Raw genomic sequence first — 26,827 nt, 5'->3', positions numbered from 1 at the left:
ATGTCCAAAATTGTATGAAATTGCTTCAATGCGTTAAACCAAACTTTGTGCATAATCACACAGCCTGATATGCCCTGGCAAACACAGTGGGACTGCTGTACAGACCGCTGGTCTTTCTTACCCTAACCCTGGTTATTTTCTGAAAGCACAGAGCAAAGAAATGTCTTTTTTTCTCCCCCGGTCTGCTGTCAGCAGGAGCAGCGGCTGCAGCGGGGATTTCAGCACCACGGACGGCGCGCGTAAAAAGACTTGACAAGCGTCTCCTTTAAATGTGTTTGCTACTAGTGAAATTATACATAATAAATTAAGACAGTGACATATTTTCAATAAAAAACAATGAGTTGAACGTTCATTTCATGCTTTTGTAGTACAACGAGTTTCAGAATTGTGCGAGTGCGGCCGGAGAGCGGGTGGCAGTGTTTGATGCAGGAAACTCGATATGGACTTGAAAATCAATTTCGGAGTGGGGGTCGTTTGGAACGGCGGGGTTTCGGAATGGAGGGCTGTCCCCCGTCAGCTTCATGTGGAAGTGACTCTGTGTGGTAGCGGTGACAGTTTTATTTCAGTCCATAACAGAAATCCCCGCCTCGTTTGAGCTTCAGAAATTATTTTGGAAATGTAGCTTGTGTGGACGCTACCGCGCCTAGTGATCAATAAAAGAGCTTAACTACTGAGAAGTTCCTTGATTCAGAAAACAGCAACGCTACCACCAAGCTACTGAGAAATGTAGTTAAACTACAAACGTCCGCTCCTGTAGTGACGCTACTGCCCAACACTTAAGTTTTGTGATGACTGGACAAACAATTTCTCATTCATAGTCTGATTTGTGTTATGCCACATCCATTTTTTACATGTGTTGTACCCTCTAGTGGTAGATTTGAATGACACTTTCAGCATACAGTATATTGCTAGCACGTATGTAGACAATTGCTGCAAATTTTGTGATAATTGGCTCAACATTTTTTGGAGTTAGGTCTATTTATGTGCTGAACCATGGCCCATTCAAAAGTTAATTGGTCAATATCATCAAAACGCAATGAGATAAAAAACTTTTGCCAAATTTTGATGAGGGTGTTCCAGTGATGATCCACAGAAAATTTTGATGTCAAAAATGTGTTTTTGAACAAAATTAAAATCGGTTGTGGTGCCCCCTGTTGAAAGATTTTTATATAATTTAACGCATGTAGTTCATCAATATTATTTAATATATCCTGTAAGTTTTGGAATAATTAGACAGATGATTTTTTATTTAGAGTCTAATTTTGTGGTGTTAGGTCCATTTATGTGCTGAGCCACGCCCCCTTTAAATTTAATTGGTCAGTATCTTCAAAACACAATGAGAAATCAATAACAGTTAAAGCGCTGGTGATACAATTCTGTTAAAAATTTCACATCATTCTGCTGATTTCATGTATATTGTCAAATATTTTGGTGACATTTGGTTAAAAATATAATGAAATAGAACATGTGCCACATCTTGAAATTTAGATTAATTCTATTAAGCCACGCCCTCTTCAAGCAATCATTTCCAAATTTTATGTTTCGACTGAGACATGACCCTAGATGGTGCAAAACAAATTTCAAACAAATGTATGTAGCTGATTATGAGATATGAACTCTTTGCATTTGTAGCGCACCTAGTAGTTGATTTGAATGAAACTTTCAAGTTATAATTCAGGTACTTATGTGGATATTGGATAAATCCTACAACTTTTGTGATGATTGGTAAATGGTAGTGGAGTTGGAGTTTTTTAGTGGTCTCATCATGGTTTTTGAGGCGTTTTCGTAGAGCACATTGAGCTGCATTTGTGTGTCAAATTGGGAGTCAATCAGATTTAAAGTGTGAGGGGCGTGTCCTTTCAAAATCGAATTTTTGAGCCTTATTTATAGTGCCCTCAAACTGGTATCATATTTCTTAAGCAGCATTTGCACACAACTTCCAATCATTGGTGAAAATTCCATGTGTCTACGATGTAACGTTTCATGAGAATTTGTGAGAACATTTCTAAAGAAAAAAAAAGAACAAAAAGAAGTCATAGCAAGTTGCAGTTTTCTAATATTTGTCAGAGCTCAAGTTTCTTAGGTTATGTTTCATTTCATTCATTCATTCATTCATTCATGTTGTTTTACTTTGAAACTCACATCTCCTGTCATTTCAGAGCACTTCTCTTCCTGCCCCTTTGTGTTTTCCCTCTCTTTTGATGACTTCACCTGTGTCTGACTGTCTGTCCCGCCCTGATAAGCCTCACCTGTGTCTCGTTATCCTTTCCCTCACCAGAGTATTTAGTGTGTCTTGTTTTCACTATGTGCCAGTTTGTCTCAGCTCCTTGTGTGTCTAGTGTTCCAGGCTTTTGTTTGTGTCATTTTCTTGGTTTATTGGATTTAGTCTGTTGATTGCGTCTGTCTCTGCCTTATTCCTGTAAGATTTGTTTGTCTCCACTGAATGTCCTTCTCTGCACCAAACCTGCCTTTTGACCAGTAAAGACTATGGGCCAGATCCACAAAGAATGGATTGCTCCTGCTAATAGCGCCATTATTTGCGCAGAATTAGCTCACGCAATCTGCCCTGTTTTAGCGCCTTATCCTCAAAAGAATTTGCTCTAATCATATGCCGGTGCTAACACGCCCACAAAGTTTGGCAGCTGAGCGCAATTTGCGGCACATGGCCCTGCTGATGGATGACTGTGAGAGCCCTGAGACGCCTGCAATGGGGTTCTGGAAAGAGCCAGATGCAAGAACCTGTAGTGTAGACACTAGAGATGCGCGGATGGCAGTTATAACCGCTAGGTCGATCGGGTGATAAAAATGAACAGTCTGATTAATTGCGGATGGGTTATGGGCGGGTGAAAATAATAGCCTAATAATAACTTTTATTTAAATCGCACCCTTTAAAAACAAAGTTTACAAATTGCTTTGACAAACATTAATGAGGGGAAAATGTATTGCATGCTCTAAAATGTGAAATGAGCCTACTTGTGTCGTGTGCAATACAATAGGCCCTCTATATCATCATGCTTATATCCCGCTGATAAATAATGTATGATTGGCTGGGCAAGCACACTCTTTAAATGTGTCATGTGGAAGGGTTTATTTAACACAGTGATCCCCGCAGCAGCAGAAATGAGTGTCTCCTCATTAAGAGTGCCAATGTGCGCCTTTACGCACGGAGTGACGGCGCCATTTTATTGATTATTTTAATGTCAGTCAGCTGACAGGATCGGTCAGGATCTAATCTTTCCTGATAATATAAACATGCGGGTGCGGGTGGATGCGGGTCTGTAATTACAGAAAATTAATTTGCTCGGATGGGTGGTGGATGGATGATTGATGGATAGATGCGGATTCGGGTGCCATCAGAGCCCATCCGCGCATCACTAGTAGACACTAATTTGACAATGCCAGGTAAAGCATGGGATCTCTGGGTGGCAGGCTCAATGTCATCCTTGATGTCATCTAGTAGCGCAAGGATCACACGGCCTGGCAACCGGTATCTGCAAATGATTTCATTGTCACTTAAATCAAAAAGTGATAGTCTCCTCCGATAAATCCTTTCTGGTGCGCGCCTGCCATTACGGTGCCTTCGCCTGGCTACAATCACTGCTGCCATGATTACCGGAGTCCTGGCATGACAGCCCTTATATAGGCTATGCTCCACAGTTACCACCAACTGAGTGAAATTTGCAATCATTTTGCGTGAGAGAGAGAGTGAGAGAGGGAGAAAGAGAAATTGCGCGGATTTAATACACGGGTCTCACTGGCGTTAAATAGCACCGCTTTACTGCCTGTGGCAATTAGCGCTGGTCTTTGTGGATTAGGTGGTATTTGCAACGAGGCTTATTTGCATAATTTATGAATTTATGAATATTCACTAATTTACATGCATGCAAACTGGACCGGCGCAGCTAGGAGTGGCAGTGCAGTTTGTGTTCAGTTTGCGTGCATTTCACCCTTTGTGTGGAAATTGCACGCTATTTTTTTCTCTCTTTTGCACAGGTTTAGCGGTCGCAAAAGTAGCGCAATCCTTTTGGGGATCTGGCCCTATGTTATTTACTCGAATGTCTCCAGAGTCGTGCGTTCGTCAGTTGTTACAGTATTTGCCTATTAACTATGGCACCATTACATTACTAAGTTAGAATAAAGTCAAGCTACTAGAATAAAAAGATCACCATATTTACTGGCAGCAGAGCTAATCCAGACCGAAAGCTGGTAAAAGTCATTTGAAGTTAAACTGTGGGTCAGACAGAGGTCAGTGTCTTCCATCAATCCCAACAGGCAATGCAAAATTAACCAGAACAGGAAAGAATTACTACTCAGTAAGAATACATACTAACAGAACTTGTAAAACTAAAACCAACTGGCCTGCTGACTGCATTACTGTTCAGTCTGCTGAATTAATGAATGTATATGTAAACAACACAGTGATGATGTATTACTGAATTTGCATATTTAGCTATCAAACCATAATATCAGCCCCAGTGTTAAGACCCCAAAGAGGCTAATTGGCCATATGAATAATTTGACTGTCACTGATTGCTGAAATGTGAAAACAGCTGAATGTAAAAAGTTTGTCACATTTCACACCTTGTCATGCTAACTGCTTTTCCTGTTCTCTGAGTTTTTATGGTCTCAATGTCCCTCTGTGGACACTGTGAAAGAGTGGAAGATTTAGCTGGCGCTTTTATCCAAAGCGACTTATAGTCAGTGCATTCAAACATGTGGATACAACCCCAAATTACAAGAGTCATGCAGGGGTCAAAGTGCAGTCTGATGTGTATTCAGTTTGTGACACAAGATGTCTAGAGTTTCTGGTGTCAAAGAGGGAAGCTTGTTCCACCATTGTCAAGTCAAGTCAGCTTTATTTATATTGAGGTCTGCTGACAGATCGCTCCTGGCTGTCCCGAAAACACAGCTAAAGCAGAGGGGTGACAGAGCCTTTGCCATTGTGGCCCCCAAATTTTGGAACGAGCTGCCCCTCCAGATGAGACTCGCCCCTACCCTGCCTGTTTTTAAGTCTCGTTTAAAAACCCATTTGTTTTCTCTGGCCTTCTCAGTCTCTGTGTGATAGCGAGTTGCTTTGTGATCTGAATTTTGTGTTCTTAATTCGTGTTAACAAACTTTTCGTGTCTTGCATTTTTGTCATGCTAATTTTTTGTCAATGCTGTTGTTTTTAAATATGCTATATAAATAAATTTGTATTGTATTGTATGTAGCTCATTTCATACGGAAAGTGTAAACTCAGTGTGCTGAAGATACATCATACATGACAAACATAGAATATCATTTAAGATAATAAAGTATTACATATATAAAAACAAGTAGGACTAAACAAAATAAGAAGGTATTATTATCATTATTGTAAAAAAGGGACGATAATAACACTAATTCCTAAAACAAACATCACAACAAAAAAACCTATCTAAAAGCTTGCGAAAAAAAGATGTGTTTTTAGTTTGCTTTTAAAAGACAACATTGTTGTAGCAGATGGTAGTTCATGAGGAGAAGAGAACTCCAGAGAGAAGGACCATAATGACTAAAAGCACCATGAGCTGACTGAGAGTCGACCTTTATTTGATGATCTAAAAGATCTCTCTGGTGTGTACTCTGTGAGCATGTCAGCAACATAGCAAGGAGCTTTTAAAAACAATAAGAAGTATTTTAAAATCAGTTCTTTGCTTTGTTGGGAGCCAGTAAAGAGAAGATGAAATAGGAGTTATACGGTCAGACGTTTTTGTTAAAATAAGCTGGAGTTTATTTAATGTCTGCTTTGTCAGTCCAGCAAAATGTGCATTACAGTAATCCAGTCTACTGGAAATAAAAGCGTGAACCAGCTTTTCAGAGTCTGACTGAGACAAGAAGCATCTAACTTTTGATATATTTCTGAGGTGATAAAAGGCAGTCTTAGAAATATCAGAGATGTGCTTCTGGAAGTTAAGATCAGCGTCTAAAATCTCACTCAGAGTCTGATAGCTGGGATGCATTGGATGAGGTCATTTACTGGGCTAAGGTTATTGGTGGAATATGTATAACTGTGTGTCATCGGCATATGATTGAAGTGAAATATTATACTGCTGTAGTATGGACCCAAGTGGAAGCATGTACATTGTGGAATCAGAGCAGTAGCAGGGGCCCCTCACAGTGAGGGAGCAGCAAGCTGATTGCAGTAGCAGACTGTAGTGGGCTGTGGTGTATGTACGGTTTGACCATGTCCTGGATGTAGGATGGGCTTACATCTACATCCAGCATTATAGGCAAGTATCAAGGTCTTAAATTGAATTCAAGCAGCCAACGGCAGCCACTGCAGGGCACAGAGTGCTCAAAGGAGACGTTACAGTGACTGTCTAGAGGAAAGAAATTCAACTTGTTTCATTTCTAAAGGTTGGGCCACTGCCAGGTGGCCTTACTGATTTATGAGCCAAATGTTTTTGGTTTCTGCATTAGAAAAATGCGTGTGTTTTTTTTGTGTGTGTTAGTGCAGTCTTCTGCATATCCTATGATATCTGTCAGTCTGTCAATGAGGGCAGGCAATACCTTCTCAGGCTTTACAGGCCTGACAGATTTGCTGTTACAGAGGAAGCAGCTGGACATTTCAAGTGAGTGCATGTCACTGTAAGTCATACTGCCCATTGCCAATATTATGAACAGAAAGAATAAGTTAGAAAAGAGTAATTCCTTTTTGTATATGCAGCCCAAACAATACAGTAAAGGAGGCAATAAGGAAAGTCAGAGAACAGAAAGGAGGAAAAAGACACAGTTGATGAGACGTGAGAGTGTGTGTGCTGAGCATGAGATGGCAGAAGTGTGTGTACACGTTTATATGAGAGAGAGAAAGTGAGCATGTGTGTCTGTTTAACGGGGAGGGGCCAGCAGCATGGTGTGACAGTGAGGGTTAATCCACGTCAGCAGCTTTCATTCATGACACTCATGAATTAGTGAGGAGTGGGAGTCACCCTGTGCGTATGATGCTGAAGCCCACTGTGCAGAGCGGCAACAGGAGCAGTCTCCAGCGCTCTGATTTGGCATCCAATCACAGCATGGTGGGTCAGACGGAGGCTGAAAGAGGGCAGGCTTAGAGAAAGAGGAGCTTTGCAGCAGCAGCAGCAGCGGCAGGATGAGCATGTGAATCACCCTGCAGAAAGAAAAAGGATGGGAAAGAATAAAGGAGGGGAACAGAAAAGAACTATATAGCACTGGTGTCTTCAACGCTGTATATCTTGGAGGGGGCAGTGCTGTCTGTTTACCAACCCCCATGCATGGACTCTTTGGCAAGGACTCTCAGAAGCAGCCCCATCCTCCTCCTCCTCCCCCTCCTCCGCCTCCTCCTCTCTTCCCTCTGCTTCCTTGTCTCCTCCTCTTCTGCTGATGTTGCTGTCTGAATGAGTGGATGAATGAAGCAGGTAGAGTCTGATGCTGTGGGCTGAGGTCTTCCATGGCTGCCAGGTTGGTCAGTGTCTCTCCTAATAACACCTCGTCCCCCTCCATCCCTGTGTCGCTGTCGCTCTGTGCATGCAGTGGTGTGTTTGTGTGTTACTGAGGGAGGATGTGTCACCTTGCACCATTTTACATCCCACCATGTCTGCTGCATCAGATGGTTTAGTGTGGACTTGATGTGGCACAAGCCACATCAGGTCTTTTTGTACCCCACCCCACCATGATCACTGTGTTTGTGTCTGCAGACAGAAGACTGTGTGATGTTTTGCTGTGACATCTGCACAGAGCAATGTGTAAAGCATAATGTTTAAAAATGGAAGACTGACTCTGCTTGGAGGCTTCTGTACACGTAATCTGCACGTATATAATGTAGAGCAATCGAACATTACACAGCTGTGGTGCTCAGAAGAGTGACTATGGAGTCAGTCAGTGTTCCGCATCAAGTAAACTCCGACACTCCTCAATACTGGCATCAAACTGTGTGCTTTTTTTAGTGGATAATAAAAACTATTGATGTAATAATGTCTGGATGAACAGGAAGTCTAGACGGACCTCTGCATTCTGGTCCTGTATGTAATTTGACCTTTGACTGAGGGCTGCAATGCAGGGGGAGGTGGCATCCAGCTTAACTGTGCATGTCCGTCAGTCTCCGCTCTCTGGGTAAGATGCCTTGCCAGAAAGTGAAGCAGTGGGACAGGGCTGTAGTTCCTGATGTTAAATGAGAAGTTCTAGGAATGGACGAGAGCTGAGGCACAGAAGAATATTTGATCTTGCTATTCTGATAACTGACTTTACGATTTCTAGTCTTCTTATGAGGGTTTCAGTATGTGACACTAAGCGGTATATTAGCATCACTGTTAAAGACCTGCAGTAAAGTAACAGTATGCATACCTCTGTCCGCTGGTTGCACAGTAAATCCATACGTATTCAGCAACACTTTAGTGCCTGTTCACATTTTTAATTAAGCCTCTGTGGCATCTGCCTGTAAATGTTTTGACACTTGTCACACACACATACATTTTTTACCACTTTATTACCAAATGGCCACCATAGGTTTTCAGGTTCTGTCATATTAAGTTTGTATCTATAGTCTCTCTTTTTTCTATTTTCTGGAGTACTGTGGTCGCAATCTTGTGTTTGTTTTCCCTCCTCTTTACTGGCAGACAAGTGATAGCGGGTCATTGCACCACTTAACATGTAATGGCGAGGGCTGGGAAAGCTGTTTAAATGGAATAGCCTTTGCTAAGTCCCTCCCCTTGACGCAGACTGGCCAATCATAACGTAGCATCAGACCAGGGTCCGACAACAACACAGCTGTGCTCCTTTGACTCTAATGCAGTTGTTTCGGATTTCCTTCATTTTCAGGCTGGTTTTGTGGATTTGGAGCTAAATGTTGTGCCTGGGGCACGTCGTGTATTAATGATACTCGTTACCTGGAGAGGTTGGAGAAAGATATACATTTCTTCCCTGTACCAAAACCAAAATCAAACCCTGAAAAGTGTAGGGTTAGCTAGCTAGCTACTGAAGATATAGCCTACTGAATGTATACACATGCTGCTTTTGCTTTTTAATGATTATAACAGTGAAAAAAGACCGATCTTGCTGTACAGGAACCAGTGAAGGGAAGCAGGGAAACTTTGCTGATATTCAACCAGCTCTGTGTCATCACATTGTGCACAGATGAACGTTGTTTGACTTTCCCTGAAGATCACCGAAGCCAAACACAGTTAATCTGCACACACTGTGATGCCACACAGCTGGTTCAATATCAGCAAAGTTTCCCTTTATATTCATTGTCATCTGTGGCGATCAGCAGTGATGTGGTGGTTCACTTTTACACTGTGATCTGTGGCCTATAGTTCGGCTTTAGCTTCTAACTATCTTTGTCTTTTTAACCTGTTGTTGCTGCTGAGTCAGTTTGACATCCTGGATATATCCTTCAAACACAGACTGTAGACCCCTCTGTCTGCTTCTCTCTGGAATCACTCTTTCAGGGATTCTTGTCCGACCATCACAAAGGGGCGGGGCTTAGCAAAAGGTCAATTGTCAGCTGACAAAACAAACAACAATGTCGGCCTACAGGGCAAGAGCCATGGTAGCTGTCCTAGGATTGACCAATAGGATTTTAAGTAAGCCTGAACAACATTCATCAGTTGTCTTATCATTCTCCCCTGACATGTGTTTGTATGGGACATGTGGTTGTGGTGACATACACCCCGCTCTCACCGCTGAAATTAAGCGGAGGATCCGACGTATCGGCTGCCTCCGATAACTGGCAAATGTGGAGTCTGTTGTGCAGACTCCATCTACAAAAAATGCCTGTCCTCTTTTTCACACTTGCCTGAAAAAGATCTTGTAAATTAAATTATTGTCTTGCAAAGAGAAATAAATTATTTATTTTGAGTCTTACAGTGTGCAGACCTCCTTTTTACCCTGCAGTGAAGTATTTTTTGTGCTAAGCCTTAGTATTTTTGCTTGGATGTGTGCATATTGCTCCCTCTTTACTCGTAGCAATATGCTTTTTATCTTATCCCACAGCAAGCTGGTGAACACAGTGTAGCTAAAAAGCCAGATTTTTTTTTCTTAGGAGCTGGTGGAGACCAAAACAGAGCTAAAAGGAGACTGAATGTTGGACTTACATCCGTCAGGTGGACACACGCATGACTGTTGCAAATTAATGCTAATGTTGCTCTGTGTCTGCAGGGAGTGTAATAATTTTATGATGTGACAAAGTGTCACATGTTTTCAGTTTGATTCACTGCAGAAACGTTTTCGCACATCCGACTGTCTCAGATGCAGATGTGTTGGAAAATATCACTTGAATCTTTGAACAGAAAATCCTGCACACTGTTCTTGCTCAGCTTCACAGTTACCAGTTACCACCAATTCTTTAAGGATGCTAATAATTTCACTGTAACTGCATGTGGCTATCAGCTATTATCTTTGTGAATTGGGCTATTTTGGGAATGAGGCTTATTTGAATAAATGAAAGGCAAATTTTACTCCAAATGTATGCATATTACCTCATTTAAATACATGCAAATAGCACAGGAGCACTGAGACACTATTTGCCTTGCAGCACGGTTAAGGGCGCATTTCACCATTTGTGGATGTTTTGAGAATTGCAAGGTTATTTTTTGTCTTATTTGTGCAGGTTTAGCAGCCGCAAACGCCACGCAGTCGTTTTGTAAATTATCATCGTTTTACTGTTACGAAAGTGAATCCCGCACACTGCTCTTGCTAAGCTTCACACATTATTAATAACACTAACATTTTGTTGGACTCCTCCTGGACCTTCATCAAGAGTGTTCTACACCATTGTTTTCAACACTGAGCTTAAATAGAAACTGCCCCACCCATTTCACAGACAGTCAAATTATTAGCATCTTCAAAGAATTGGTGGTAACTGAAGAGCATTTGTAGGGTTGTCATACCCAGCACTACGGTTTCTTTATGTCATGTTTCAATTCCTTGCCTGAAGTTTTGAGGACTTGTTGGTTGAAACCCGTTGATGGCATTGATATTGAATATCAGTCTAAAGTTATAAACTTTACAGGAGTAGTTGTGACCCTCACTGATGTCCCAGAGTGTCTACAACAAAAGCTTCAAGGTCTGTCTTTTCTTTTCAGTACTGCCACTAATTCAAATCGGAGCACCCCTGCTTGCTCACCTGTCCTGCGAAAACGCTCCCGCACATCCACGCCACAACTGAGCCCAGAGGCTGACGGCACCATGGTGGAGAAAGGTTCATCAGACCAGGCCTCGGACCGCTCCCCAACCACCCCTGAACAGCAGCAGACCTCCCAGCACCAACGCACCTGCTCTCAGTCTCTACACCCCACCAATGCTAGCACCCGCAGTGGTGGCAAAAACTCCAAGGTGAGCAAAATGAAGCAGGCGTTAGCTTAACACATATGTGCTTTTATTGGTGACACAAGACAATACACCAAGCTGAGTAGAGTTTGGTCACATTACTGGTTATGATAACATTGCCATGACTATTTCAGCGGACGATAGAACTTCTCTGCTGAAGCAACAAAGTAATAAAGTTGTTGCTGCAGTGTCATTTTGAATTGATGTCATAAAATGCAACTCATAATCATCTTATTTATGCACTATCCATCAAGGTTTCTTACAAGAGGTGTCACTCATTTAACTATATTCAGCTGTGACTGTTGGTTGTTAAAGATATACTACATGGCTGGTTAAGGTTCACCAGGATCCATGATTTAATACTTCATCCCTGAAATGACCATTTGTACATCGATTATTTACCCCATGCTGCACTGATTTTGTCAAGAAAACTCTTCTCCTTTTCCTCACGTCTCTGCTGAACAACAAATCCAACAATGGAGACAGTTTTCAATGAATTATCTGTCTGTTTGGGAGGTACTAAGGAAAAATGAGAATTGGATTATACTGCTCCATTTGTTTGCAATCGGATGTTTTGATATGCACTCACTAGGGTTTACAGAGGCTGGTCCCAAAAAGAGAAAATATCCAGTGCGCGGCAGTTCTCTGGGTGAAAATGTCTTGTTGATGCCAGAGGTCAGAGGAGAATGGCCAGACTGGTTCAAGATGATAGAAAGGCAACAGTAACTCAAATAACCACTGGTTCCAACCAAGGTCTGCAGAAGACCATCTCTGAACCAACAACATGTCCAACCTTGAAGCAGACGGGCTACAGCAGCAGAAGACCACACCAGGTGCCACTCCTGTCAGCTAACAACAGGAAACTGAGGCTACAATTCACACAGGCTCACCAAAACTGGACAATAGAAGATTGGAAAAACGTTGCCTGGTCTGATGAGTCTGGATTTCTGCTGCTACATTCAGATGGTGGGGTCAGAATATGGTGTAAACAACCAAATTGAAAGCAAAACTGAAAGCATGGATCCATCCTGCCTTGTATCAGTGGTTCATGCTGGTAGTGGTGGTGTAATGGTGTGGGGGAGATTTTCTTGGCACACTTTGGGCCCCTTAGTATCAACTGAGCATGGTTTACACACCACAGCCTACCTGAGTATTGTTGCTGACTGTGTCCATCCCTTTATGACCACAGTCAGTTTTTCTTTTACTGTTAATGCATGCAAGACAAACAAAAATGTCTGCATGAATTTAACATTACATGAGGTGAGTAACTAAAATACAAATGGTCATTTTGAGGGCGAAGTGTCCCTTTAACATATTGCACTGTGTACACAACAGACAAAGCTAATCACCTGCCTGAGATTAGATGATTTTTGAAGGTGACCAATGGTTCCTGAGTCCAGCAGTCCTGTAATGGTGATTCTGTCAGTAGTGAAATAAAACAATGCAGCTAGAAACTTGTTGTTGTCCTATCAGAAGATACCAACATTATTACTGATCATAGCTTTCTCACTGTTATAGCATCATTGCTTTCCTATCACAAGACATCACCTTCACCTTTCTGCTCATTTCCTCTCTATTGTTTTCTAAATCATCTCTTACTGACCATGGTTATATACAGTAGGTTCTGCTGACCACTCAGAGTCATGGACTGTTTCATCCTTTTGCCTTGTCTTTGTTTTTGAATCTATTTCTTTCTTTCCTTCTCATGCATGCAATAGTCTCACAAGTGGCAAACTAAAGTAAGCATCATTCCTTTCTCTCTCTTGGAGCACACCTACTAAACTATTCATCCTACTGTTCAGAGTTGCCTCAACCTGTTTGAATATCGTGTGATTTCTTCCTCTAATTTTAATGATGATGATTCAAAGCCCTGCTTTGCTCGTTGGTGTCCTCCACCATTTTTATTTGTTATTTTACTGAGCTTTCTGATTGGTCAATTCAACATGCAATAGGTCAAGCTGATGGTGAATTTTAAGACCGCCCTCTGCTGGACGATAAGCTGAACTATTTGAAAAGGTCCGTTGAGTTCTCAGACTGAATTTTGAATCTGAACAGGTCATGATGGTTTTATTATTTTTCTCACAGGTTTAAACTAAACACCATTAAAAAGAGCAGTAGATCAAATGGCCATGCTGTGCTATGTTCTGACCTCAGCTGTACACTAACAAGCTACATTATATTGCAGTGAAGGATCACACCACAAAGTATCAGTCTTAGTCCACCTTCCATGGTCTCTATGAGTAATATTGTCACTGCTAGATCTTGATTTTTCAGCGTTTCTCTAAAGCTACAAATCTGTATTTAATAGTAAACAGTACAAATAAATCCATAAACAATCTCAACAACTGAGCTTCACTTCACTTGACCCCCCAACTACCTGTTAATTAAAGCTCTCCAATCTGACCTGTGACTCCCTGTTCAAGCCTCTGCCTGTAAACTGTGCTGTGCTTATCAAACAAGCTTCACATGTAGCTGATGTTCTGATGCTGAGTTCAATAAGAGCTATAGTTTCTGTCACCATTTTGCTGCACTGAGTTATTCTAGTGTCACTTAATACGGATTGATTCAGTTAGTGTTGTTCAGTGTATACATTTATAGTTATTGTCAGACCTTCTCCAAAACGCCCATCTCAGTCATTCAGATTATTAACGTCTTCATGTGTTTTCTCTCCAAATCTGCATCTGTACAGCGGATTGGATTTGCAATACATGTTTCTCTGATGGTCATTATTATCACTTTTTTAATTCACAGAGGAAAAACTAATGGAGTGAAAGTGGTTTTAATAGTTAAACAATCTATATTATGATGACTGCATCTCCTCTTGTTCTTTGTAAGCATGTACTCCCAGCGATATAAGAGCAGGAAAAGGAAGAGTTGTTCTCATAGCCAAACTGTTTGTGCAGAGCTCAAGAAAATCTGCCTCAAAACAAAATTCATTCATGCAGTCTGTGTCATTATAAACAGACAAAGACATACTTCATCGACTTGCTAAATACTGCGTAGTTTTGCTTGACAATTTGACTTAATCACTTGGTGTATGCAAGTCCTGTTTTGGGATAAATGTGTGTTTTTAATGTCCTTTTCTTCCCTGACTATAATAGCAGACCCCTGCCCTCTTCTAATTTCTCAGTCTGTACATCACTGATTCCCTTCCTCGCCTCCTCTCCTCAGGTATTAGCTCCTCCCACCTGAGATGAGATGTGAACAGAGGCACGAGGAGAGAGGACTCGAGGCAACTGACTAAACAAAACAAGACATCTTTAAAGCAACGTCAATTAAACATGACGTGTGCTGCATCATCTGCATATTGTTTCATTATAGCTGACCGCTGTATTTAATGAGCTAAGCTAAGCTCAGCTATGTGTCACGCCTCTTTTTTACGTTACAGGAGCCAAAAAGTCTTTGACAAAAGATACGCTTGTGCTTTCTCTCTCATAGCTCCCCTGGCCAGCCTCCTCTTTCCTCGCTCCTCTCTCCTTGAGATGCAGTTTAGGAAATCAGATATCCTTTAGGATTGTGCACTGAGATCAATTTCAGGGTCACAGGTAGGAGGACGGATGTGACAAAGAGGCACAAAATGGAGAAATGAAAGGAGCCTGAGGTTTAAAAAAAAAAGCAAACACTGGAATTTATTTCTCCAACGTAATGCTGCCACTTTGTGGCAAGTGTGAGAAATTTGTGATGTTGTTTAAAGGCACAGTCTCACTGACAACACTCAGATGTTTCTATGAAAGCATGAGCTCAAATTTGTGTCTCCAACTGTCATCTGTCTTCAGGAGAGTATAACCTGCCCTGACAGTGCTATGCATTAAAGTGCACTGTTATAACTGTTATTACTAGATTTTTTTTTTAATCAATTAAATTATTTCTTTTTCTCTTTTGCTCTCCTCTCTGCCCTGACCAACACACCAACGCTTCCATGTGCCAACAGAAAAGTCAGAGCTGGTACAATGTAAGTTCATTTGTTTTATCTACTGGCTAACTTTATGTGATGTTTTAATACCTAAATATGATTTATGTATTTTGACTGTGTTTGTCAGGTTCAGTCATTTCATGTTGTTCGTGTTAAATGCCAAATTGGCTGTTTGTATGAAGAACTGTACATGTTTTCTTTCAGTAGCTGTGGAGTAGACCAAAGTTAATTTTTAAAGCTGGGGTAGGCAGTTTTATTTTTGTGTCACTGGGCGAAAATCCCACAATAAAGGTATTGTAATTCAAGTGGACTGACAGAAAACTAGACTTCTGCACCTCCTCTTGGCTCTGATTTCAGGCTTTTGAAAATCTGTGATGGGAGACTTTGGCCAATCACAGGTCATTTCAGAGAGAGGGCGTTCCTATTGGCTGTTCTACAAATGCAGATGTGCGCGCATGTCCCTCCAGTGAAAGCCTGATTTAATGGCAGAGAAAAAGTCACTTTTCCAGCCAGTGGCGCTGGCAGGATTATATTATCTAGTGTGCACAGGAACCGCCCGCCCACTTGAAGGGCACACCACAGTTTACTACGATTTTTATGTCAGAACATCAACGAACACCACTGACCACTCGGTGAGTTTCATGACTTTGAAAACGAAAGTTTAGGGTGGTTTAAGGGCAGGTTCACACATGGCCACAGACAGTAGTGTTGAGCCAGGCAGGGGAAAGCCAAATTCTCCGAAAAGGAGCAATCATCTTAACCACTCTATTTCATCATAAACAACCCAGAAATGGGGCTCAAAGTGCAAAATACCGGACTTCTCCTTTAAGACTAAATACATCAGTGTATGGGAAATACTGTGTTACTGTATGAACCATGTGCATATGTGGTTGTTTGGTGGGAGGAGCTTAGGGACAGAGAGGACAAAGACAGAGAGTCCTTTTCCAGACGTTTGCCTCCCCCAGCCTTAACAGTGTTTCTGTGACTGTTTTTGTAACTCTATGCATTCCATTTAAACAACAATACATCTTTACCACAGTGTCTTTGAAACCTTAGATGATTACTGTATACAAATGAGACCACAAGAGAATCATTGTTTCACCCTCGACACACGAGAGGTGGTTTTCTGGAATGTTTCAATCCACAAAACAGCGAGAGGGCCCTGTTCTTCCAGAGTGACCAGAGCCAAAGCCTTCAGAGTGTCTGGCAGCGGGAGATTGTGAAGTGTTGTCTATTGTCTTTAGTCCAGCAAAAGAGAAAAATATACAGAGAGAAACTTTTCAAGGAGTGAGTGCTTGTGACAGGAAGTATCTCACATGATAAGAAACAGAACCAGCAGTGTGAAACAGAGACAAGCTGTTGTGCATCCTTTGTTTTTAAAATAGTCACACAAAACTGGCAAGACTGCATCCAGCCAACAGATTCATTTACTTTATTATCCCAGTATTTATCAGTTGGTATTTTCCCACTGGAAAAGAAGAATTGAGGGCAGCTCTAAGATATGTGTGAACAAAGTCTATGACAGCGTGTGTCTATGACAGTTCATACTGTAATCGTGTGTGGGTGGAGATTTCCTCGGGCTTCCATTCATTGTCTGTGTCATAGTTCACCCAGCTTGTGTTTGGCTTCTGCAGAAAAGCAGGGGAACAAACAAAAAGAGACATTGTACAGCTGACCAGTGTCAAACAGCGGCTGAGTGAGAGACCCAATGAGCTGCGTCTCACAGTGCGATTCAGTGCAGGATGTGGGATGTGTTTGGTCTTTTTTATTACAGTTCCCCTCTTTGCCCTCTCCTTTAACCATTAGTCACAGTTTCAAATGTCGTTATTGATTGTGACCTACAGTGTGGTGAGGCACAGGGTCAGAGTCTTCAGGACACATGGCTATAGATGATACATATAGGATCCTGTATTCAAGCATAAAAGCACCCAGTCATCATCCAAACATCATAGTGTGTCTGGTGGTGTGGTGCGATTGTTTGTAGTTCTAGTGCTGGGCCACTGAGAGATTAGTTCAGAATATGGGATGAGCACAGTTCTCACAGAGCTTGGATTTGGGGTCTGGTCTTGTTATGAATGTCGTGAATGGAATTAAATGCCCCTATTATCACAATCCTAATGCCTGCTACTGTATGAGGTTTCTGAATGTCCAGTGTTCAGTGAGGCCCAGGCTAAATGAGTTTGTTTGAATCAAGTCTTATCAAGTGTATTAATTTCGCAAGTTTAAAAACATGTTGAATAAAGTCTTGTAAAAATTAAGAAGAAGAATAACAACTCTGTAGTCATATACACACAGGCCTGAAATACACACACACACAAACAGGGCCTATACATGCATTAAATGGAGAGATGTCAGAGCGAGGGGGCTGCCTTGGACAGGCACCCCGAGCAGTTGGGGGTTCGGTACCTTGCTCAAGGGCACCTCAGCAGTGCCCAGGAGGTGAACTGGCACCTCTCCAGCTACCAGTCCATACTCCATATTTGGTCCGAACAGGGTTCCAAACCCAAGTCCCTGTGGACTGAGCTACTGTTGCCCCAAAGCGCACGGCAAATAGTAGTTAAAATTTTAAAAGGCACAATAACAACAGTAAATGGCAGAAGAAAATACAAAGCATTATAGGACCCCAAAAAAAGAGAAGCAGAATTTTGCAGTGGTGATAAAATTGAAGACAATTGAAATTGAAGACAAGTTTCAAGTTTAATGACAGGGAGGATAATAAGTGCATCGTTAAGCCCCTCTCCCGCACAAAAAACCTCACTAACATCTGTCTTTTTTGGTCGCCATTCATTCCTGGGACAAATGACTCTTTAGTGGTCATGGGTATTTATCAGCTCTAGTTGCCAGTCAGCAATGAAAGAAAGATGACATCCAGGTGGACACACTCCGATTCCGACCCCCAGCCCCCCGCTGCATGCCACCCACACTCTCCCTTCTCACCCCCAACACCAACCCTGCCCCATCAAACAAAAGCAATAAGAGTAGTCGGCACTAAGCTTGAAAGGGACACTGAATAGTAAAAGATACAAAAAAAGAAGTAACCACTGTAATATTTTCACTGGCCTCCATGCCGCTTTCTATTGTTTACTAACCTGTTCTTCATCTCGTCTATGATGTCAAATGAGACACACTAGTAAAAGGCATACTCGTATACTTCAGAGCCATCTACACAGCTCTGGTCTACTGGCAATGGTAAAGAAGACTATCACCTATTTTTAACTGGTTTTCCCACATTTAAAAGAACAGCATATATGAACTATTTTTGGCAGAAAAAGAGTATTTGTCCATCATCAGGATGGCTAGACATAAGAACAGACATAAGGATGCGGTCAAAAAAAGAGAAAAGCTAGTCAAATGTGTTTATTTGAAACCCAAACTGTTGTTGAAAACCAATACATTCTCATCTCAACTTGTCAAATACTGCCGCTTTGTCAGTGGACTTTCACGTCTAAATATGATGCGCAAGGTACCTTCCTTCCTGTGTGTTACAAGCATTGTGTTTTTTTGTAGTACACTTTCGTGTTCACAGGAAATGTTCAGTTTCTGCTCATCAGATGCATAGAGTCTTTTTTAAAATAGGCTTACAGCATCGGTAAAACACCTTGTCTGTTTGTTTGTATTTACTTGTGTAACTAAAGCACATGGTTAGGTTTAGAAAAAATCACATCATGGTTTGGCTTAAAACCTGCACAGGAAGTGAACAGCTGCCTCGTGGGTGAAAGTCGGGGGTTTGTTGGACCCACCTGCCCTATAAGGACTTTCTAGCTCTTTATATTACATTGTCGCCAGCGGCGTTACAAGCTGACACCACCTGGCGGCATATCATATCCCCGCAAAAGGTGCTATTGTGTGTTGGTATCTGATGAGTTCAGAATGAGAATGAGCTAAACAGATAGGATTTGGGAGGTTTTGTGGAGGCTGAACTTGGAAGTGCGAGAGTTAGGGCTGGGTATCAGTACTCAATACTCTTAAGGTATTGACCATAACGATATAAGGTATGATCATTCTCCAGTCAAACAATACCTGCATTCAGTCCTTTTCATACCCAGATCTAGAATTAAAGACTATTTGACTTATTTAGACTATTTTCCAATTTAATGCAATGTGTTATTGGCCTACTCACGCAGCAACAGTCGAATGCAGTATATTTGATGGACAATGTAGCCTGCTGAGATACCGCCAAAACGCTTGAAAGTATGACAATACAGCACTATTGTGGCTTCCATTTTGTTGACAAAACATGAAAATTGGATGTGTCCTTTTCACATGGGTTTTCAGTTTCTGCTGTAATATAGCTATGCTTAAAGAAACAATTATGTTGTCGAAAAGAGGGAAAACAATACATGAAAACTGGACGGCACAAGCTGACAAGACGAACAGGGTTCACACAAAGGCCCTGAGAAATGACTCACTTTTCATGGTGGGTGTATGTTTAGCTGCAGTTTTGTCCTGTGTCATGCATTTCATAGACAATGGCTTGAATATTCTGCATCTTGTTTTTACCTCATAGGATTTCATTACAAAACTGTGGGAAAGACTGAATCTGCAGTCACAGCTTCCCCTCTGGTATTGTAGTGGTTGCTATAAAGTAAAGAAACACGCTCTTAATTTGTAGGTTATGTAAACTATTGTGTTTTTCATATTACTTACTATTCTGTGGTCTTATTTTGACAGACAGAAGAATTAAGTTAGTGATGTCATTTCTGGTATAGAACCTGTAGGGGTTTGCTATTGGACTGACTCTCAGTCATTAAAAATACTGACTTGAGAGCTAAACAGTCGCTTTTGTTTTTAACTCAAGTTATGTCTTCCCCCATTCAGGGGTGTAACAGTATGACACCCACTAATCTGATTTCGTAGTAAGCTCAGTGGACGGAGATTTCCAAGAAGACAGGGAAAATAGGAGAAACACTGCAGCTGGAATACAAAAGAGCAGGAGAGAGGGAAGTGAGGCATTAACAAGATTGACAGAGAGAGATGGAGGTGGAAGGGTTGGGGGCACAGCACTTGGCAATGATAACTTGTTTACATCAGAAACACACACATAACAGCTCTCTCTGTGAGCTGCTCTGTATCTTCATACACATCGAGTCTGCAATGGATGTGAAATTTTTCTCAGACGGTCAACACTTTGGCACACACCACACACACCACACACATGTACTTTTAAACTTCTGAAGTTCCTGTTATCAAAATGCTTTATGTGTAGTCCAAAACCAAAATCATCCCAAGAAAACATACCAAGCCAAGTCCTAACCCTAAAACATCCCTTTGAAGAAATGAGGACCAGCCAAATATTTTCAGATATATCCTCATTTATAAGATCTGACTATCAATTTGTCCCATAAAAGCACACACACTTTGCACTTTTTTTTCCTGAAGTAAATGGTCACATCACTGTTCAAATGCCAGGAAGTGAACGCATCACCTTCCTCATGGCCACAATTATCACATTAGAACTATTTCTGATGCTTTCACTGTCTTTTAATAAGGGCGTGACTCTGATGTGTATAATGAGTGACTAGTGAGGAGCTCCACTGCTAAAAGGATTCATTCAGTGACAGTGGTGGTAAGGTTGGAATTCTGGAAAGGTTCAATGCTCATGGCAACATTGATGGTCCGGTGGGAGATGAATGGAACTGGGCCAGTGTACGATCTAAAAGGTTGATGAGAAAATGAGATGCAGGTGAGCAGGTGAGAGGAAAGGTCAGCTAACTGAAGCGCAGATGAGGAAAGGAGGTGGAGGTGGAATAGGGATGTCTTCTGTTGGGTTGATCTGGGAGGATGTAGTGGAGATCAGGCAGAGGGAGACTCAGTGTGGGGGTTCTGTGAAAGGCGTTTTTCCACCGGAGCTGATTACAGGCCCCCCAGATGGTACCCAAAATGAGACATCGGAGAGGTATGCACCAGATTGAATAAGAAGAGATGAGGGGAGAAGGGAAGTGAGGATGAAGGAATGTTGGTAGGATGATGAATGAAGGGAAGGGAAAGGGAGGGTGGGTTGAAAAATCTGAGACAAACAGAGCAGGATGGGTTGACCAGGTATAAGAAGGCTTGGCAGGTTATCAGAGGTGTGGTTGCTCCCGAACCTAAGTTAACAAATGAACTTCAATGTTCGCCTTTCAAATGAACTTTGGCATGTATAGACCCTTTTAGGGCTGACGTCACAATGACATCATTTTATTAGCTGAAGGCAAAACACGACTCTCCACCACAGGGCTGTAGGCTACATAGGACTCTTAAAATGTCATCTTGTTGTGTTATTGAGAGCCAGAATAGATGGAGTCATGACTCAAAACTTAAATTTTATCACATACCAGCCTCCACTGCCCATCAACAAAAATGAAGACAGCTGGAGTTAAATGCGATAAGACGAAAGGACTGGAACAAGGCCATCATCAAAAATGCTCACATATGCAGCGCACACTTCATATCAGGTTAGGGAAAAAGTATTTCCTGTTGTAGGGATGAATAACGTTACGTGTAATAAGGGTTGTCATGTCCATCTCATCAGAAACTGAGGAGGTATTAAGAAGAATATTGGATTTCTCCATAAAGCTAACTTTTTCTCACATTAGCTAACTTTAGCTTTGATTGCAAAACAAAATGGAGGAAACCATTCAAGTGTTGTCCTCCTTTGTAAGATTGGCACAGTTATCTACCACAAAGCCGGCCATCCCACCTTAAGCAATCCTGTCAAATCATCCATCCACCAAGTGAGAGCGTACGGGTCGGCCAGTCTGGTTCCCGTCAGTCAGTGTTTGCTTATTCAAGTAACACTCACGGTCCCAGAGAGTGACCGACCTGACATGGTGCATTCGTAAATGCAGTTTGACGCTCTACACTGAAGTGAGAGCCCTGTTGATTGAAGGAACGGAGCGTTTAGGAACAGTTTAGTTAAACACATTCACTCTGCTTGGTGCTCTGTGGCTCTGTCTCCCCAGACAGTGTGCCCACAGTGTGGTGCTCTTGATAACTGAACGGTACATTCAGACAGCGCTCTAAATTTACAAACGGTCCGGTTTGTCCTAGAGAGCACATCGGCACCAGGAATGAGTACTTCTGAATGCACCACTCACATCATCTTCCTCCATCGTCTAAATCAAGCCAACGGACCTTGCTAGCTAGCAGTAGTTGATGTCTGCGGAGAATTGTTTTGCCTCCAGTTAAGCCCCACCCTACACTAAAAGGGCCTATGAGCTTTTTAGCTCAACCCTATCTCCCTGAAATTACATTTATCTGTGACTAATTTGCAAAAGAGAAGAAAGATAATGCTCCAAGGATTATGTTTTTTTCTGATGATGTGGCATAGTGTTGATACTGAACAAATCAGCAAAATGTTCACTAAAAATGTTTTGTTTATTTTCTTACAATATCAGCATCTGCAACACAATATCTGCTCGTAGCAACTAAAGAATGAGCAGACCTTTTTTTGATCTGACTGGTCACTCAAATCACATGTTTTGCCATATGCTAAAGTTTCATTCCAAACCTCAAAAAGCACACACAAACACACACTCTTCTCCAGGAAGTGGATTGGTTGCTACACTTCCTGTTGTTTTGGTTGTCGGTGTTCACAGTCTGCCTTAGTGACAGGCCAAAGGAAAGATATAGACAAAAGAGAAAAAAGCAAGAGAGTAGTGGAGCTGAGCATTTATTCAAAATAGGCTGTCTTTGTAACACACTGGCAGGGCACGTGAGTAACAACTCAAATGAACACCCGTTTCACACACAAACACACTCTCCCAATGAACTTGAGTAAACCCAGACTCTCCTTGGACCTCCTCCCCCCTCTCTGCCCTCTTTCTCCTCTTTCACACACTGACACTGGCTCCTCCTGTTTCCAAACACTCTGCGCTGTCACAGAGCTCAGTCTGAGGAGGAATCTCACTATTATGTGTCCACATGTTGCTCCAGTGATCCTTCACTCAACAAGGTTATTTTGTAGTGGGACAACAGGAGTGTGTGCTGCATGTAGTGGAGTTATGGTGCTGACGGACCGGTGCAAAGAGGAGAGAGTGATGAGTTCCTGCTGCATGAAGTCAGGCTGTTCCTTGAAAATGTGATCTGATGATCTGCAACTTGTGACATCCAGCAGAATATCATGGACAAACCACTTTCTGCCTCAGCCTGATGACATCACTGATACTGAGACAAAGGATCTATCATCAGAACTGTTTGGAATTTATTAACTTAATCGTACTTAAAGTCTGCTTCTTCATTCGCAATATTTTGGATATCAAGCAGAGGGAAACTATTTGGGATTTCTGTGCAACAAGAAACATACATATAAAACATTTAGAATATCTCAAGTTTGTTGCTGCTGTCTCACCAGGCAGAACATGAGTGTGTGACCAGTGTGTGTGTGTGTGTGTGTGTGTGTGTGTGTGTGTGTGTGTGTGTGCGCAGTGATGACCTGAATCACTGCTTTTCACATCTGGAAACAAAACAAAATGAAGGGCAGGATGGCAGATTCAAATAAATCAAGTTTGTACGAGGACAAAAACACGGGACAAGACAAAAGGCGGATAAAACGAAGAAAGATGACGCCAGCGCAGAATCAGAGTTTATCAGCCGTGCACTCAGAAGCTGAAACAAACTGGGAGCATGGTTTGGAGCGTGGAGCAGAGCAGCTGGCCCAGTGGTACAAGTGGGACCGGGCCTCAGAGCAGGTCCCTGCTGTAAGTCGCTCAACCTGGGCAACAGATCACAACACAACAACAAAACTAGATTTATAATTCAGTAGTTTTTTCATGGTTTGAGAGTGTGTGGAGAAGTTGTGAGAACAGCCTGACCAGTGACATCAGCTACTGTCAGCCTCAGTTTAGAGCTATTGGTATTTAAAGTGCATCTTGTGACATTTTGAATGCAGTGTGCTAATCTGTATATTTTAGCCTTTAGTTGTGACAGCCTGTTTACCTCCCTGTGTGCCCTCTCCGAACTGACAAGTGCAGTTTAACGATCAAAAACCGTCAGTTGGGGCTTGGCGCAGAACAGACTTGTTGAGGAACTGTGTAGATTTTTTTCTCTCAGATTCACAGTCAGACAGGAGGATGGCAGATAGGTAAATTCTGGTGTTTCTGGAGTGGATCAAAATGATTTGAGTTCAGGGAACAGGTTCATTTCCTTCATGTGCGCTCACTGCCAAGTCAGATTGGTTGAAACTAGAGGTGTTCTCTCATCTGAAATGAATTTCCCAATGATTTATTTGCGTCATTGCTTCATTTCTGCGGCATGTTGACATTAGAACATGTTGTCTATCAAAGACAAAGTAAGTGCATCAGGCAAAAATTATTTTATTTGGGACTATTTTTTCCAGAAATGGTAAACTAACTTCACTTTATGAGACTTTCCCATTATTATTTATTGAAAGAAGAGCATCAGTACAACACAAACCGCTATTTGCTATGTAAAGATAAAGTTGAGTAATGGCATCCTGAGCAGAGAATTAAGTCACACTCCCTCTGTTTGTGTTGTAACCAAGCATCAACGTCCAAGGCTAAATAATTAAGCCAATGCGGAAGTGCCAAAAATTGCAGTTCCTCTAATGGCCACTTGAGGCTGGCTCTAAAACAGAGCAAATCCCCATTGACCCCCTTGTTAAAATGGCCAACTTTACAGCAGAAATAAACATGTTTTTAGCCTGGTACAAAAAACGGTTTTGGACTCTAGTTATTTCAACATTCATGACAACTGTATGGGGGGGTGAATTTTTTTCATAACTCACTTGTTTACATTTAATTAAGGCCCAAAGTTGCGTATATTTAAAGGTGGGGCTGTTTGAGTGACAGGCTGTCTGTGAGTCAGATCCAGCCCTCGCTCCTCCAAAGCTCCACCCAGACATCCAAATATGGTCATTTCTGGCTACAAAAACTAAGATGGTGATGGACGAAATGCCAAACTTGAGGCTTCAGAATGGCAGTCCACAAACCAATGGGTGACGTCACGGTAGCTACATCCATTATTTATACACTGTATGGTTATAATCCCAACTTCTTTGTCGAATGTTACAGTAGAGGGTCCAGCTACACGTGCACGTGTGGCTTGCGATTGTTAACGCTGTTTAAACGAGTTAGTATCGTAGCTACCAGCTGAGTCACCTCTGTGCAGACAAACCCACCCCAGACTCTGAATCATACACATGCTCTGAATGTGACATACATCTCCTTTAAAGTGGTGTTTATCATTAAATTTAGCAAATTTCAAATGCTGGCATGTTGCATTTGATCACATACAATGTGGAACATAACACAGAGTACAGTTGAGGCGGCTGGGACTGTAATTGATCTTGCAGGTATTTTGCAAATTAATGCACAAATTTAAACACTGACCCAATGATGGCAATCCATAAAGTAGGAGGATTACAGAAGTTCCTAAAGACCATGAATCCAACTTTCAGACAAACCATCTAACAGTTGTCAAAACATTTCACTCTGAACCACAAATGTCAGCCTGCTAATGGAACAAGATAGAAAGTCAGAAGCCAGCAAGATATATTGTCTGCACACCATGACTGTTTCAAAGCAATCCATTCAACAATTGTTGAGACATTTCACTGAGTACGAAAGGGATGGACCTACTGACTTATGTTACCTTCCCTGGAGCGATACCACACGTACAGCTCATAGAATTTTGATAATTTAATTACTGTGGCACTGTGAGAACATCTATATGTACATTCTGGGTGTGAATTTTTTGTGTCCTCAAAGTTGAGTGTCTCTGGCCTGCATGGAAAATAAGTGAAGGTAAATGTGTATTTTTGGTGCATGTAAGCACAAATCTGTTTTCTGTTGTTGTCTCTGCAGGTACTGAGTCCCACCTATAAGCAGCGCAATGAGGACTTCAGGAAGCTTTTCAAGCAGCTGCCCGACACTGAGCGCCTCATTGTGGGTGAGTCTGAACCACTCAGACATATATCCACTCAACTTTAGTGTTTGAATATTCTTTAACAGCAGAACAAACATGACAAAGACTCCCATGTAGGCCCTAACTGATGACATCCTGCTTTCATCCTCTCCACATGACCTGTTTATAAATAACGCTGTCCATTGTGCCTTGTTATGGACTCACGGTGATACATCCCATGAATTTTTCTGCACTCTGGAGCTCTGTTGCAAAATATTAGAGGTCTCCTTCCAAGCACAGTTGACTTTTGACATCTAACTCTTTCCAGATTATTCCTGTGCCCTGCAGCGGGACATCCTCCTGCAGGGACGCCTCTACCTCTCAGAGAACTGGATTTGTTTCTACAGCAACATCTTCCGATGGGAAACCTTGGTAAGGACACTGGAACTGAAAAACGGTGTACTTTTTATAGTCTTACAATGTTCATTTTTGCTTGGGTGAAGAATTTATTTTTGTACCATGCAGTAGGGCGTACTGACTAAATTACAAGGTAATCAACCTTCACAGTGACAACATCTGCTCTTTACTTTCAAGCTGATGGTACGATTGAAGGACATCTGCTCTATGACCAAGGAGAAGACGGCCCGCCTCATCCCCAACGCCATCCAGCTTTGCACTGACAATGAAAAGGTAGGCAGCTCGACATCCTTAACTTGCAACCTAATCACCAGAATAAATGTTGACGTTGTACATTTTTGAAAACAAAGAATA

The 26,827-nt window shown here is 41.8% G+C and overlaps 1 protein-coding gene across 7 annotated transcripts in view; it reads left to right on the top strand.

The window, feature by feature from the left end:
• The window catches only part of LOC117264686 (protein Aster-B), a 54,200-nt gene that overhangs the window by 8,734 nt on the left and 18,639 nt on the right, over positions 1–26,827 (top strand). For 4 of the 7 annotated variants that reach the window (XM_078172347.1, XM_078172346.1, XM_033638879.2 and 1 more), the window contains exons 2-6: positions 11,058–11,307; positions 15,233–15,253; positions 26,017–26,101; positions 26,385–26,488; positions 26,651–26,746. In XM_078172347.1, the coding sequence (XP_078028473.1) occupies positions 11,058–11,307; positions 15,233–15,253; positions 26,017–26,101; positions 26,385–26,488; positions 26,651–26,746 (556 nt within the window). Of the gene's footprint in view, positions 1–7,076; positions 7,442–11,057; positions 11,308–15,232; positions 15,254–23,061; positions 23,893–26,016; positions 26,102–26,384; positions 26,489–26,650; positions 26,747–26,827 lie in introns of those variants that run through there. The other 3 variants (XM_078172348.1, XM_078172351.1, XM_078172350.1) reach the window with 3 other exon arrangements.

This window comes from Epinephelus lanceolatus, chromosome 11 (genome assembly GCF_041903045.1).
Source record: "Epinephelus lanceolatus isolate andai-2023 chromosome 11, ASM4190304v1, whole genome shotgun sequence".
Taxonomy (NCBI): Eukaryota; Metazoa; Chordata; class Actinopteri; order Perciformes; family Serranidae; genus Epinephelus; species Epinephelus lanceolatus.
Note: the sequence above shows the minus strand (reverse complement) of the source record. Positions and strands in the feature narration are given on the sequence as shown.